This window comes from Scyliorhinus torazame, chromosome 10, assembly GCF_047496885.1.
Source record: "Scyliorhinus torazame isolate Kashiwa2021f chromosome 10, sScyTor2.1, whole genome shotgun sequence".
NCBI lineage: Eukaryota > Metazoa > Chordata > Chondrichthyes > Carcharhiniformes > Scyliorhinidae > Scyliorhinus > Scyliorhinus torazame.
Genome location: NC_092716.1, coordinates 27,736,003 through 27,749,655, shown reverse-complemented (window position 1 = coordinate 27,749,655; position 13,653 = coordinate 27,736,003). Strand labels below are relative to the sequence as shown.

Here is a 13,653-nt window from a genome sequence, read left to right as displayed (position 1 = left end):
TCCTCTTAACCTTCTTCTCTCCAACGAAAACAACCTCAAGTCCATCAGCCTTTCCTCATAAGATTTTCCCTCCATACCAGGCAACATCCTGGTAAATCTCCTCTGCACCCGCTCCAAAGCCTCCACGTCCTTCCTATAATGCGGTGACCAGAACTGTACGCAATACTCCAAATGCGGCCGTACCAGAGTTCTGTACAGCTGCAACATGACCTCCTGACTCCGGAACTCAATCCCTTTACCAATAAAGGCCAACACTCCATAGGCCTTCTTCACCACCCTATCAACCTGGGTGGCAACTTTCAGGGATCTATGTACATGGACACCTAGATCCCTCTGCTCATCCACACTTCCAAGAACTTTACCATTAGCCAAATATTCCGCATTCCTGTTATTCCTTCCAAAGTGAATCACCTCACACTTCTCTACATTAAACTCCATTTGCCACCTCTCAGCCCAGCTCTGCAGCTTATCTATATCCCTCTGTAACCTGCTACTTCCTTCCACACTATCGACAACACCACCGACTTTAGTATCGTCTGCAAATTTACTCACCCACCCTTCTGCGCCTTCCTCTAGGTCATTGATAAAAATGACAAACAGCAACGGCCCCAGAACAGATTCTTGTGGTACTCCACTTGTGACTGAACTCCATTCTGAACATTTCCCATCAACCACCACCCTCTGTCTTCTTTCAGCTAGCCAATTTCTGATCCACATCTCTAAATCACCCTCAATCCCCAGCCTCCGTATTTTCTGCAATAGCCTACCGTGGGGAACCTTATCAAACGCTTTGCTGAAATCCATATACACCACATCAACTGCTCTACCCTCGTCTACCTGTTCAGTCACCTTCTCAAAGAACTCGATAAGGTTTGTGAGGCATGACCTACCCTTCACAAAGCCATGCTGACTATCCCTGATCATATTATTCCTATCTAGATGATTATAAATCTTGTCTCTTATAATCCCCTCCAAGACTTTACCCACTACAGACATGAGGCTCACCGGTCTATAGTTGCCGGGGTTGTCTCTGCTCCCCTTTTTGAACAAAGGGACCACATTTGCTATCCTCCAGTCCTCTGGCACTATTCCTGTAGCCAATGATGACATAAAAATCAAAGCCAATGGTCCAGCAATCTCTTCCCTGGCCTCCCAGAGAATCCTAGGATAAATCCCATCAGGTCCCGGGGACTTATCTATTTTCAGCCTGTCCAGAATTGCCAACACCTCTTCCCTACGTACCTCAATGCCATCTAATCTATTTACCTGGAGCTCAGCATTCTCCTCCACAACATTATTTTTTTCCTGTGTGAATACTGACGAAAAATATTCATTTAGTATCTCGCCTATCTCTTCAGACTCTACACACAACTTCCCATCCCTGTCCTTGACTGGTCCTACTCTTTCCCTAGTCATTCGCTTATTCCTGACATACCTATAGAAAGCTTTTGGGTTTTCCTTGATCCTTCCTGCCAAATACTTCTCATGTCCCCTCCTTGCTCGTCTTAGCTCTCTCTTTAGATCCTTCCTCGCTACCTTGTAACTATCCATCGCCCCAACTGAAACTTCACACCTCATCTTCACATAGGCCTCCTTCTTCCTCTTAACAAGAGATTCCACTTCTTTGGTAAACCACGGTTCCCTTGCTCGGCACCTTCCTCCCTGCCTGACCGGTACATACTTATCAAGAACACGCAGTAGCTGATCCTTGAACAAGCTCCACTTATCCAGTGTGTCCAACACTTGCAGCCTACTTCTCCACCTTATCCCCCCCAAGTCACGTCTAATGGCATCATAATTTCCCTTCCCCCAGCTATAACTCTTGCCCTGCGGTGTATACTTATCCCTTTCCATCCTTAACGTAAACGTCACCGAATTGTGGTCACTGTCCCCAAAGTACCTCCAAATCCAACACCTGGCCTGGTTCATTACCCAAAACCAAATCCAATGTGGCCTCGCCTCTTGTTGGCCTGTCAACAAACTGTGTCAGGAAACCCTCCTGCACACACTGTACAAAAAACGACCCATCTAATGTACCCGAACTATATCTTTTCCAGTCAATATTTGGAAAGTTAAAGTCTCCCATAATAACTACCCTGTTACTTTCGCTCTTATCCAGGATCATCCTCGCCATCCTTTCCTCTACATCCCTAGAACTATTTGGAGGCCTATAGAAAACTCCCAACAGGGTGACCTCTCCTTTCCTGTTTCTAACCTCAGCCCATACTATCTCGGAAGATGAGTCCCCATGTAGCATCCTCTCCGCCACCGTAATACTGCTCTTGACTAGCAGCGCCACACCTCCCCCTCTTTTGCCTCCTTCTCTGAGCTTACTAAAACACCTAAACCCCGGAACCTGCAACATCCATTCCTGTCCCTGCTCTATCCATGTCTCCGAAATGGCCACAACATCGAGTTACATTTACATGTACATTTTACATGTTACATTTAGTACATGAAAAGAAATTAAAAGAAAAAGAAAATACATAATAAGGCAACACAAGGCACACAATGTAAATACATAGACACCGGCATCGGGTGAAGCATACAGGGGTATAGTATTAATCAGGTCAGTCCATAAGAGGGTCATTTCGGAGTCTGGTAACAGCGAGGAAGAAGCTGTTTTGGAATCTGTTCGTGCGTGTTCTCAAACTTTTGTATTTCCTGCCCAATGGAAGAAGTTGGAAGAGTGAGGAAGCCGGGTGGGAGGGGTCTATGATTATGCTGCCCGCTTTCCCAAGGCAGCAGGAGGTTTAGATAGAGTCAATGGATGGGAGGCAGGTTCGTGTGATGGACTGGGCTGTGTTCACGACTCTCTGAAGTTTCTTAAGCCGAGCAGTTGCCATGCCAGGCTGTGATACAGCCAGATAGGATATCTTGAAATTAGATGAATATCTTGCTGAGATTTTAATTTTTATTCCAGTGCCTCCCAGTGTTCCTGCCCAGGTGCTTTTCAGGGGGAGTGACCGGCTTGTGACTGGATTTATTTGGGCAGGTAAGGGCCCGAGGAAGAGACAAGCAGCGGGCTTGTCTTGCCAAACTTTCAATATTACTATTGGGCGGCTAATGCTGGAGTGGTGCAGGGATTCGGAGGATCTGTGGGTCCAGGTGGAAGCAGAGTCTGTGAGGAGTGCAAGCCTGGGAGCATTGGCAAGGGCTCTGCTCCTGGTGTGGCCGAAGAAACACTCGACTAACCAGGTGGTAGTAGCCACGTTAAAAATTTGGAAACAGCTCTGTCATTTCAATTTGAAGGCTAGCTTCCATTGTGCAAACCAGTTATTCGAGCCTGCTAGGCTGGCTGCGAGGTTTAGGGAGTGGAAGAAGGGGTTGGAGAAGGTGGGAGATTTATTTTTCGAAGATCAGTTCGCTAGCCTGGGGAGTTGAAGGAGAAATATGGGCGTACAGATGCTGATGGGTTCAGGTGTCTCCAGGTGCGTCGCTGGGTCAAAAGATACTTTCCAGCTTTCCCGGTGAAGCAGCTTTCTATCTTCCTCGAGCGGATTTTATCCTGCTCAGGGTCAGAGGTAGCCAGTACATCAGGCATTTACCAGCGGATAGTGGGGGAGGAGACGAGTTCAGTTGAGGCAGTGAAGGCAAAACGGTTGGAAGAGCTGGGACCAATTTTGGAGGAGGAGGTTTGGTGCTAGGCATTGAGGAGGGTGAATGCAACCTCTTCCTGTGCGAGGCCGAGTCTTATTTAGCTGAAAGTAGCGTTTCGAACACACCTCTCTAAGGCTAGAATGAGCCAGTTTTTCGATGGGGTGGAGGGTAGATGCTATTGTTGTTCCGAAGGATCGGCATACCACGCGCACATGTTCTGGTCGTGCTCAAAGCTGGTGGGTTTACGAAGGTTCTTTTTTTGTACCATGTCAGCAGTCCTGAAGATTGGGTTGGAGCCTTGCCCACTGGCAATGTTTTTGGGGCTTTCGGATGTGCCGGAGCTCCGGATGGGGGTAGGGGCAGACCTTCTAGCCTTTGCCTCGCTTGTAGCAAAGAGATGGATCAAAGGAGGCAGATCCTCTTAGGCTGTTGGTCGACTAGACCGCCAAGCACCACGGCTGGGTGACCTGATGGAGGTTTTGCATCTCAAGAAGATCAAATTCGGCATGAAAGGGCCAGTGGAAGGGTTTTACTGTAGATGGTGGCCGTTTGTAATGTACTTTAAAGAGTTGCTCACTGTTAGTTGTTGGGGGGTTCGGGGGGGGTTATTGCTGTTATTGTTGGTTTTTGTAAACGGTGTCTAAAAATTATTGAAAAGTCAATAAAAATATATATTTTAAAAAAAATGAAAGCCAGGGTCCCTTATGCTTTACTAACTGTTCTTTATTTAGTATCTGTGACGAGCTGTTAATTTGGACTCATTTGTTGACTATGCTCAAGGCATATAGGGACGAAGAGAGACAAAAGGAAGCAAAGCTTTAGAGAAAGAGGGGGAAAAAAAGAGTTAAGGTAAACGGAAAGTGTGCAAGCCAGGTAGTACAGGCGAAATGCATTTATAGGCATCAATTGCTCTTTCAGCCTGCCCTGCCACTGTCAATGATGAATCATGTACTCACTGGCTTTGGTTTGAGCTATGTTTACAATAAACCAGGGCGGCACGTGACGCAGTGGTTAGCACTGGCTCTACGGGACTCGGGTTCGAATCCCGGCTCTGGGTCACTGTCCGTGTGGAGTTTTCACATTCTCCCCGTGTCTGCGTGGGTTTCACCCCCACAACCCAAAGATGTGCAGGTTAGGTGGATTGGCCACGCTAAATTGCCCCTTAATTGGGAAACAAAAATTGGGTACTCTAAATTTAAAAATATATATATTTACAATAAACCTATTTTAACCATGAAGGAGCTCAAACCTTCACTGCTGTGACGATAGCGAAGAGAGTGCTGTGCCTGCTGCACAACCGTGTCATTCACTCCAACTGAATGTGTGGAATAATTCAGCAATTGAGAGCTGACTGTAAGTATTAAATAATTTAGCATCTGTGAGAAACTGTTAATATGGACTCATTTGTTGACCATGTTCAAGGCATACAGGCTGGGAGATATACAGGAAAGAACAGAGAAAAAAGGAAGCAAAGATATCGTCGAAGAGTAGTCTGGGCGAAATGTATTTATAGTTACGAGAATTTTTAAAAATGTATTTGTCTATGAGCATCAAAAGAGATCAACTAATTAAATAAACATTTGCAATACTCAAGTGTCCTCAGCCCATACTGGGTCAATAAAGAATAGGCACCTTCTCAGGATGACAATCTGCAATACTGAGGGAGACTGCATTCATACTCTCCAGCGCATCCCCAGTGAAATTTTGTTGGACAAGGGAAGAAGTAAATTTAAACATGCTACAGTATGACTTTATCTACCTAGTAAGTAATGTACCGGCAGTTAGAACAACAAACCAAAGTGAATAATTAAATCTTGATTTGGTTTTTAAAAACCAGAAATCAACTCGCAGCAGCACGAGTATCAGAATTTATTCAATTTTTAAAAACTTCTGTATTGATATTGTAATACACGATAAACAAATACCAGAAAGAGAAGACACGCATTCATCCTGCACCTTTCACTATTCAGGACATATGAAAATGCACGACTGACAATGACATACTTTTGAGCCAAAGTCACGGCCACTGAATTTCTAAATTTATGTCTTATATTATGCTCGCACTGACAAAGTTGTGAGCAGCCTGTTTATTTCATTGTGCACTATAGTCCAGATTTCTGTGTGGCTGCATCCATCCTAGAGAGAACATTGGCCACTGTCATAATGTAGAAAACATGCATGTGTTTAACTGGGTAGAACACGTGAATACATTGTAGGCTCCTTTGGACTCTTCCAAACTGAATGTTGTTCAGTGACCTGATCAACAAGAGTGTACCTACCAAAAAAAAAAGACATCATCCATTTTCTCCCGAGGTAGCTTCTTTAAGTAGCCAAAAGAATCATAAAACGGTTTGTACCTCTTGCCGGGAGCTATATATTTCACAAACATCTTCAGCAGCTTATATGGTCATGTAATTCAAGAATTCCTCTCATTAAATGGTAATTATATCAGATGAGATGTGTTTGATGAGTTTGAGCAGACACTAACCTTTGACGATTCACTGATCTTGTGCGGACGAGAGACCCTGGACTGTTTTGTCCCTTCCATTGTAACTTTCTTTGTGACACCTGACCCAAAAAAAAGGTCAAGTTTTAGAATTGTGAAGTCTCTGCTTAATGGTTAAATGCTGTTTTGAAACAAAATACTGTACAAGCGATTCCAAAGCAGTTTGCATTTCAGCCACCTGCTGGCCACTCCGAGTAAATTCACCAATCGAGTCTTTACGATCAAAAACTGCCCAACTTTTATGGAATCAGTAATTCCAGTAACAGATACTCAACTTTTCCATTTTGTTAGCAGGTAGGAGTGGCTCATGTCATGTGGGAGAACCAGGTATTAACGGAATCAGACCCAACAAACGTGGGATGGAAGACAAAGGGATCAATGTCCAGAACGTTTGTTCCTTTGGTGTTGACTGTGGCAAAGAAAAATGATCAGGGCACTCGGAAAACTCTTCTTGGAAGGCAAAAAAACCATAATGGGAGTTATGTACAGGCCTCCTAACAGTGGTCAGGACCGGGGGCACAAAATGCACCACAAAATAGAAAGTGCATGTCAGAAAGGCACGGTCACAGTGATCATGGGGGACTTCAATATGCAGGTGGACTGGGTAAATAATGCTGCCAGTGGACCCAAGGAAAGGGAATTCATTGAATGTTTACAGGAGGGCTTTTTGGAACAGCTTGTGATGGAGCCCAGGGGAACAGGCCATTCTGGACTTAGTGTTATGTAATGAGCCAGACTTGATTAAAGATCTTAAAGTAAGGGAGCACTTAGGAGGCAGTGATCATAATATGGTAGAATTCAATCTCCAATTTGAAAGAAAGAAGGTAGAATCAGATGTAAAGGTGTTACAGTTAAATAAAGGTAACTACAGGGGCATGAGGGAGGAACTGACGAAAATCGACTGGGAGCAGAGCCTAGTGGGAAAGACAGTAGAACAGCAATGGCAGGAGTTTCTGGGAGTAATTGAGGACACAGTGCAGAGGTTCATCCCAAAGAAAAGAAAGGTTATCAGAGGGGGGATTAGGCAGCCATGGCTGACAAAGGAAGTTAGGGAATGCATCAAAGCAAAAGAGAAAGCCTATAATGTGGCAAAGAGTAGTGGGAAGTCAGAAGATTGGGAAGGCTACAAAAACAAACAGAGGATAACAAAGAGAGAAATAAGGAAAGAGAGGATCAAATATGAAGGTAGGCTAGCCAGTAACATTAGGAATGATAGTAAAAGTTTCTTTAAATACATTAAAAACAAACGGGAGGCAAACGTTGACATTGGGCCGCTCCAAAATGACCCTGGCAATTTTGTGATGGGAGACAAGGAAATAGCTGAGGAACTAAATAAGTACTTTGCGTCAGTCTTCACAGTAGAAGACATGAGTAATATCCCACCAATTCCGGAGAGTCAGGGGGCAGAGTTTAATATGGTAGCCATCACAAAGGAGAAAATGCTAGAGAAACTAAGAGGTCTAAAAATTGATAAATCTCCGGGCCCAGATGGACTACATCCTAGAGTTCTAAAGGAGATAGCTGAAGAAATAGTGGAGGCGTTAGTTATGATCTTTCAAAAGTCACTGGAGTCTGGGAAAGTCCCAGAGGATTGGAAAATCGCTGTTGTAACCCCCCTGTTCAAGGGAACAAGGAAAAAGATGGAAAATTATAGGCCAATTAGCCTAACCTCGGTTGTTGGCAAGATTCTAGAATCCATTGTGAAGGATGAGATTTCTAAATTCTTGGAAGTGCAGGGTCAGATTAGGACAAGTCAACATGGATTTAGTAAGGGGGGGTCGTGCCTGACAAACCTGTTAGAGTTCTTTGAAGAGATAACAAATAGGTTAGACCAAGGAGAGCCAATGGATGTTATCTATCTTGACTTCCAAAAGGCCTTTGATAAGGTGCCTCACGGGAGACTGCTGAGTAAAATAAGGGCCCATGGTATTCGAGGCAAGGTACTAACATGGATTGACGATTGGCTGTCAGGCAGAAGGCAGAGAGTTGGGATAAAAGGTTCTTTTTCGGAATGGCAACCGGTGACAAGTGGTGTCCCGCAGGGATCAGTGTTGGGGCCACAGCTGTTCTCTTTATATATTAACGATCTAGATGACAGGACTGGGGGCATTCTGGCTAAGTTTGCCGATGATACAAAGATAGGTGGAGGGGCAGGTAGTATGGAGGAGGTGGGGAGGCTGCAGAAAGATTTAGACAGTTTAGGAGAGTGGTCCAAGAAATGGCTGATGAAATTCAACGTGGGCAAGTGCGAGGTCTTGCACTTTGGAAAAAAGAATTAGAGGCATGGACTATTTTCTAAATGGTGACAAAATTCATAATGCTGACGTGCAAAGGGACTTGGGAGTCCTAGTCCAGGATTCTCTAAAGGTAAACTTGCAGGTTGAGTCCGTAATTAAGAAAGCAAATGCAATGTTGTCATTCATCTCAAGAGGCTTGGAATATAAAAGCAGGGATGTACTTCTGAAGCTTTATAAAGCATTAGTTAGGCCCCATTTAGAATACTGTGAACAATTTTGGGCCCCACACCTCAGGAAGGACATACTGGCACTGGAGCGGGAGTTTAGGAGGTTGAGGGGAGATCTAATAGAAACTTACAAGATAATGAATGGCTTAGATAGGGTGGGTGTAGGGAAGTTGTTTCCATTAGCAGGGGAGACTAGGACCCGGGGGCACAGCCTTAGAATAAAAGGGAGTCACTTTAGAACAGAGATGAGGAGAAATTTCTTCAGCCAGAGAGTGGTGGGTCTGTGGAATTCATTGCCACAGAGGGCAGTGGAGGCCGGGACGTTGAGTGTCTTTAAGACAGAAGTTGATAAATTCTTGATTTCTCGAGGAATTAAGGGCTATGGAGAGAGAGCGGGTAAATGGAGTTGAAATCAGCCATGATTGAATGGCGGAGTGGACTCGATGGGCTGAATGTCCTTACTTCCGCTCCTATGTCTTATGGTCTTATGGACCTCTGTAAAATCTTCTGGCTCGGTTTAACATCTCATCTCGGAAAAGGCATTGTCAATGGAGTAACACTCCCTCAAGAATGCCAGCCTGCATTACATGCTCTAATATCTGGACTGGGGCTTGAACCAACAACCTTGTGACTCAACAGGTGTGAATACTGCAGTGAAGCACGAATGAAGCGTGTAAGCCCAGCAAAGACAAGTAAATTACTGTAGTGTTATAATTTCTTTTAACAGCGACTCAACTTTTTTTTGTTTCGGAGGTCCCAGTTATTTACTTAAAGAACAAAGCCACAAGATTGCATGGTGTAAAGCAAAATATATGTTTTTAAACTATCCAAGAATCAGACAAAGCAAATACTAAATACTATCTTGGGAAACCACATACTCTCGAAAACCCAGAATCAACCGAAGTTAACATGAATTACCAGGCTAATTGACGCTGAATGGGAGAAATAACTAGGACAAATCTTATGAACAGGCTCAGCCGGCCACTCAGCAAACATGTCATCAATCTCGTTCAAAGCCCTTCAAAACTCGTGTCTTCTTCACAAAGAATTTCAGCTACTCTTTTTCTAAGATTCACCCAGATCCCCTGCCAACATCAGCACACCAAGTTCCATGGACATGGTTTTCACCAAAAATGACAAAACATCTGCAGAACTTCCTCATCTTTGCTTACCACAATCAGGATGGCATAGATCCGCAGTATTGGAAACAGCTGCAGCAACTGCATGCTCGCCTATTCTCAGCTTCTGGATCTAGCTCCTATCTTCAGCGGCACGGTAGCACAGTGGTTAGCACTGTTGCTTCACAGCACGAGGGACACGGGTTTGACTCCCGCTTGGGTCACTGTCTGTGCGGAGTCTGCACGTTCTCCCCCTGTCTGCATGGGTTTCCTCCCACAAGTCCCGAAAGACATGCTTGTTAGGTGAATTGGACATTCTGAATTCTCCCTCAGTGTACCCGAGTGTGGCGATGAGGGGATTTTCACAGTAACTTCATTGCAGTGTAATGTAAGCATACTTGTGACACTAATAAAGATAGTCATTATTATTACTCGTACTGCACTGACTGGGATCACCATCATGAGCTCTGACCGTTGCCTCCTTTAATATGGTTTCAACTAATGTCCCTGAAGTTTCGAATTACAATCAGTTTTAGTTTCCTTAGAAACTGGGAGGGTCAGTTTGCTTTCTTAGTTTGCCTTTTCAATTAGGGTCTGTTTCAATAAAATAGAAGCTCTGAAACCACAAATTCCATCATGGAAGCAAAGTATATCTGCCTAACTGCATCCTAGAATGGGGGAATGTAAGCTTTGAGACGAGCACAGAGGCTGTAAAGAAATACAGACAGATTGGATGATTGGGTTTGTTTATTGTCACGTGTACCGAGGTATAGTGAAAAGTATTATTCTGCGTGCAGCTCAAACAGATCATTCCGTACATGAAAAGAAAATACATAATAGGGCAAACATAAAATACACAACGTAAATACATAGACATAGGCATTGGGTGAAGCATACAGGAGTGTAGTACTACTCAGTAGAGAAGGTGTGTGAAGAGATCAGATCATCCATAAGAGGGTCGGTTAGCAGTCTGGTAACAGCGGGGAAAAAGCTGTCTTTGAATCTGTTCGTGCGTGTTCTCAGGCTTTTGAATCTCTTGCCCGATGGAAGAAGTTGGAAGAGTGAGCAATAGAGTGGGAGGGGCCTTTGATTATACTGCCCGCTTTCCCCAGGCACCGGGCGGTGTAGACAGAGTCAATGGATGAGAGGCAGGTTCATGTGATGGACTGGGCGGTGTTCACCAGTCTCTGTAGTTTATGGTCTTGGGCAGAGCAGTTGCCATATCAGGCTATGATGCAGCCTGATAGGATGCTTTGTGATGCACCTGTAAAAGTTGGTAAGAGAGTCAATGTGGGCATGCCGAATTTCCTTAGTTTCCTGAGGAAGTATAGGCGCTGTTGTGCTTTCTTGGTGGTAGCGGCAACGTGGGTGGACCAGGACAGATTTTTGGTGATGTGCACACCGAGGAATTTGAAGCTGTCAACCACCTTCACCCCATTGATGCTGACAGGGCTGTGTACAATGCTTTGCTTCCTGAAGTCAATGACCAGCTCTTTAGTTTTGCTGACATTGAAGGAGGGATGAAATGGAAATCGCTTATTGTCACAAGTAGGCTTCAATGAAGTTACTGTGAAAAGCCCCTAGTCACCACATTCCGGCACCTGTTCGGGGAGGCTGGTACGGGAATTGAACCGTGCTGCTGGCCTGCTTTAAAAGCCAGCGATTTAGCCCAGTGTGCTAAACCAGCCCGATTGTTGTTGTTACACCACTCCACTAGGTTTTCTAGCTCCCTCCTGTATTCTGACTCATCGTTGTTAGAGATCCGACCCACTATGGTCGTGTCATCAGCAAACCTGTAGATGGACTTGGAACCAAATTTTGCCATGCAGTCGTGTATGTATAGGGAGTATAGTAGGGGGCTAAGTAAGCAGCCTGCGGGCCCCCAGTATTGAGGACTATTGTGGAGGAGGTGTTGTTTATTCTTACTGATTGTGGTCTATGAGTCAGGAAGTTGTGATCTGTGTGTCAGGACGTCGAGGATCCAGTTGCAGAGTGAGGAGCCAAGTCCTAGGTTTTGGAGCTTTGATATGAGCTTGGCTGGGATTATAGTGTTGATGGCGGAGCTGTAGTCAATAAATAGGGGTCTGATGAAGAAGTCCTTGTTGTTGAGATGCTCCAGGGTGAGTGTATGGCCAGGGAGATGACATCTACTGTGGACCGGTTGTGGTGGTATGCAAATTGCAGTGGATCAAAGCATTCTGGGAGTATGGAGCTGATGTGCCTCATGGCCAACCTCTCGAAGCACTTCATTATGATCGATGTCAAGGCCACCGGATGATAGTCGTTGAGGCACGTTGCCTGGTATGATGGTGGTGTTCTTGAAGCAGGTGGGGACCTCGGGACGTAGAAGGGAGAGGTTGAAGATGTCCGTAAACACATCCGCCAGCTAGTCCGCGCAAGATGGGAGTGCACGACCAGGGACCCCGCTCGGGCCTGTTGCCTTCTGAGGGTTCACTTTCAAGAAAGCCGATCTGACTTTGGAAGCTGTGATGATGGGTGTGGGTGTGTCCAGGGCTGCTGGGGCAGATTAGACAACAAGGTGACAAATAGAGTAACATTGTGGGAAAGTGAGAGTTTATTCATTTTGGTAGTAAATGGCACGTTGGCCATTATTGCAAGGAGATTGGAGTACCATAAATAGGTTTTGCTACAAGGGAACGGGGCTTTGGTGAGACCACACTTGGAATACTGTGCACAGTTTTGGTCTCCATATTTAAAAGGAGGATATACTTGCATTAGTGGCAGTACAGCGAAGGTTCACAAGATTAGTTCCTGGGATGAGATGGTCGTCATATGATGAAAGGCTGAGTCAATTGGGTCGACATTCTTTGGATCTTGAGTGCTAATCTATTCAAACATGCACAATTCTGTGGACAGGGTAGACGGTTGCTTTTCCTGGTTGGGAAATCGAGAACACAGGGACACAGTTTCAGGATAAGTTGCCAATCATTTTTGGACTGAGGCGAGGAGAACTTTGTTCATAAAGAGTGGTGAATCTTTGGAATTCCTTACCCCATCACTGAGTGTACTTAAGACTGAGATGGACAGATATTTGGTCTCTCAGCTAACCAAGCGACATGGGGGGCAGGTGGGAAAGTGCCTGGCACTTGTGTGGCATGAATGTTACTTGCCACTTTTCACCCAAGGCTGGATATTGTTCAGGTCATGCTGTATTTGGACATGGACTGTTTCAGTAACTGAGTCGTCGCGAATGGTGCTGAACTTTGTGTAGTCAGCGAACAGTCACAATTTTGACCTTATAATGGAAGGAAGGTCATTGATGAAGCAGCTGGAGATGGTTTGGCCTAGGACACTACCCTGAGGAACTCCTGCATAATTGACGCCCTTGAACTGAGATGATTGATCTCCGACCACCACAACCATATTTCTTTGTGCTCTTTGTACGGCCAGCAGAGGGTTTCCCCCCTGATTCACATTGATTCCAGTTATGCTAGGGCTCCTTGATGCCACACCCGGTCAAATGCAGCTTCGATGTCAAGGACAGTCACTCTCATTTCAGCTCTGTCATTCAGCTCTTTTGTCCATGTTTGAACCAAGGCTGCAATGAGGTTGGAAGCTGAATGATCCTGGCAGAACTCAAACTGAGCATTAGTGAGCAGGTTACTTCGGAGTAAGTGCCGCTTGATAGCACTGTTGATGACCTGTTCTATCACTTTACTGATGATCGAGAGTAGTTTGAACGAATGGTAATTCACCAGGCTGAATTTGCCCTGCCTTTTGTGTATAGGACATACCTGGACAATTTTCTTCATGGCTGGGCATGTGCCAGTGTTGTAGCTGTACTGGAACAGCTTGATCTGACATTGATGTTATAGGGAAGTATATGAAAAGTAAAAATAAAAAGCATTCTGGGGTATTTCCACTATCCTGTGCTACCAGTCCAAAATCCTTGTTCATAAAACGCACAGAACAATACTGCCCTTGAAACTTTCCAACCAATGAGC

The 13,653-nt window shown here is 44.9% G+C and overlaps 1 protein-coding gene across 1 annotated transcript in view; it reads right to left on the bottom strand.

Moving 5' to 3' along the window:
• Window positions 1-6,163, bottom strand: part of LOC140430425 (kelch-like protein 36) — a 40,473-nt gene extending 34,310 nt beyond the window's left edge. The window contains exon 1 of the mRNA XM_072517897.1: window positions 6,089-6,163. Coding sequence (XP_072373998.1) covers window positions 6,089-6,148 — 60 coding nt within the window. The 5' untranslated portion in view covers window positions 6,149-6,163. The remainder of the gene's footprint in view (window positions 1-6,088) is intronic.
• Between the last annotated feature and the right edge of the window lie 7,490 nt (window positions 6,164-13,653).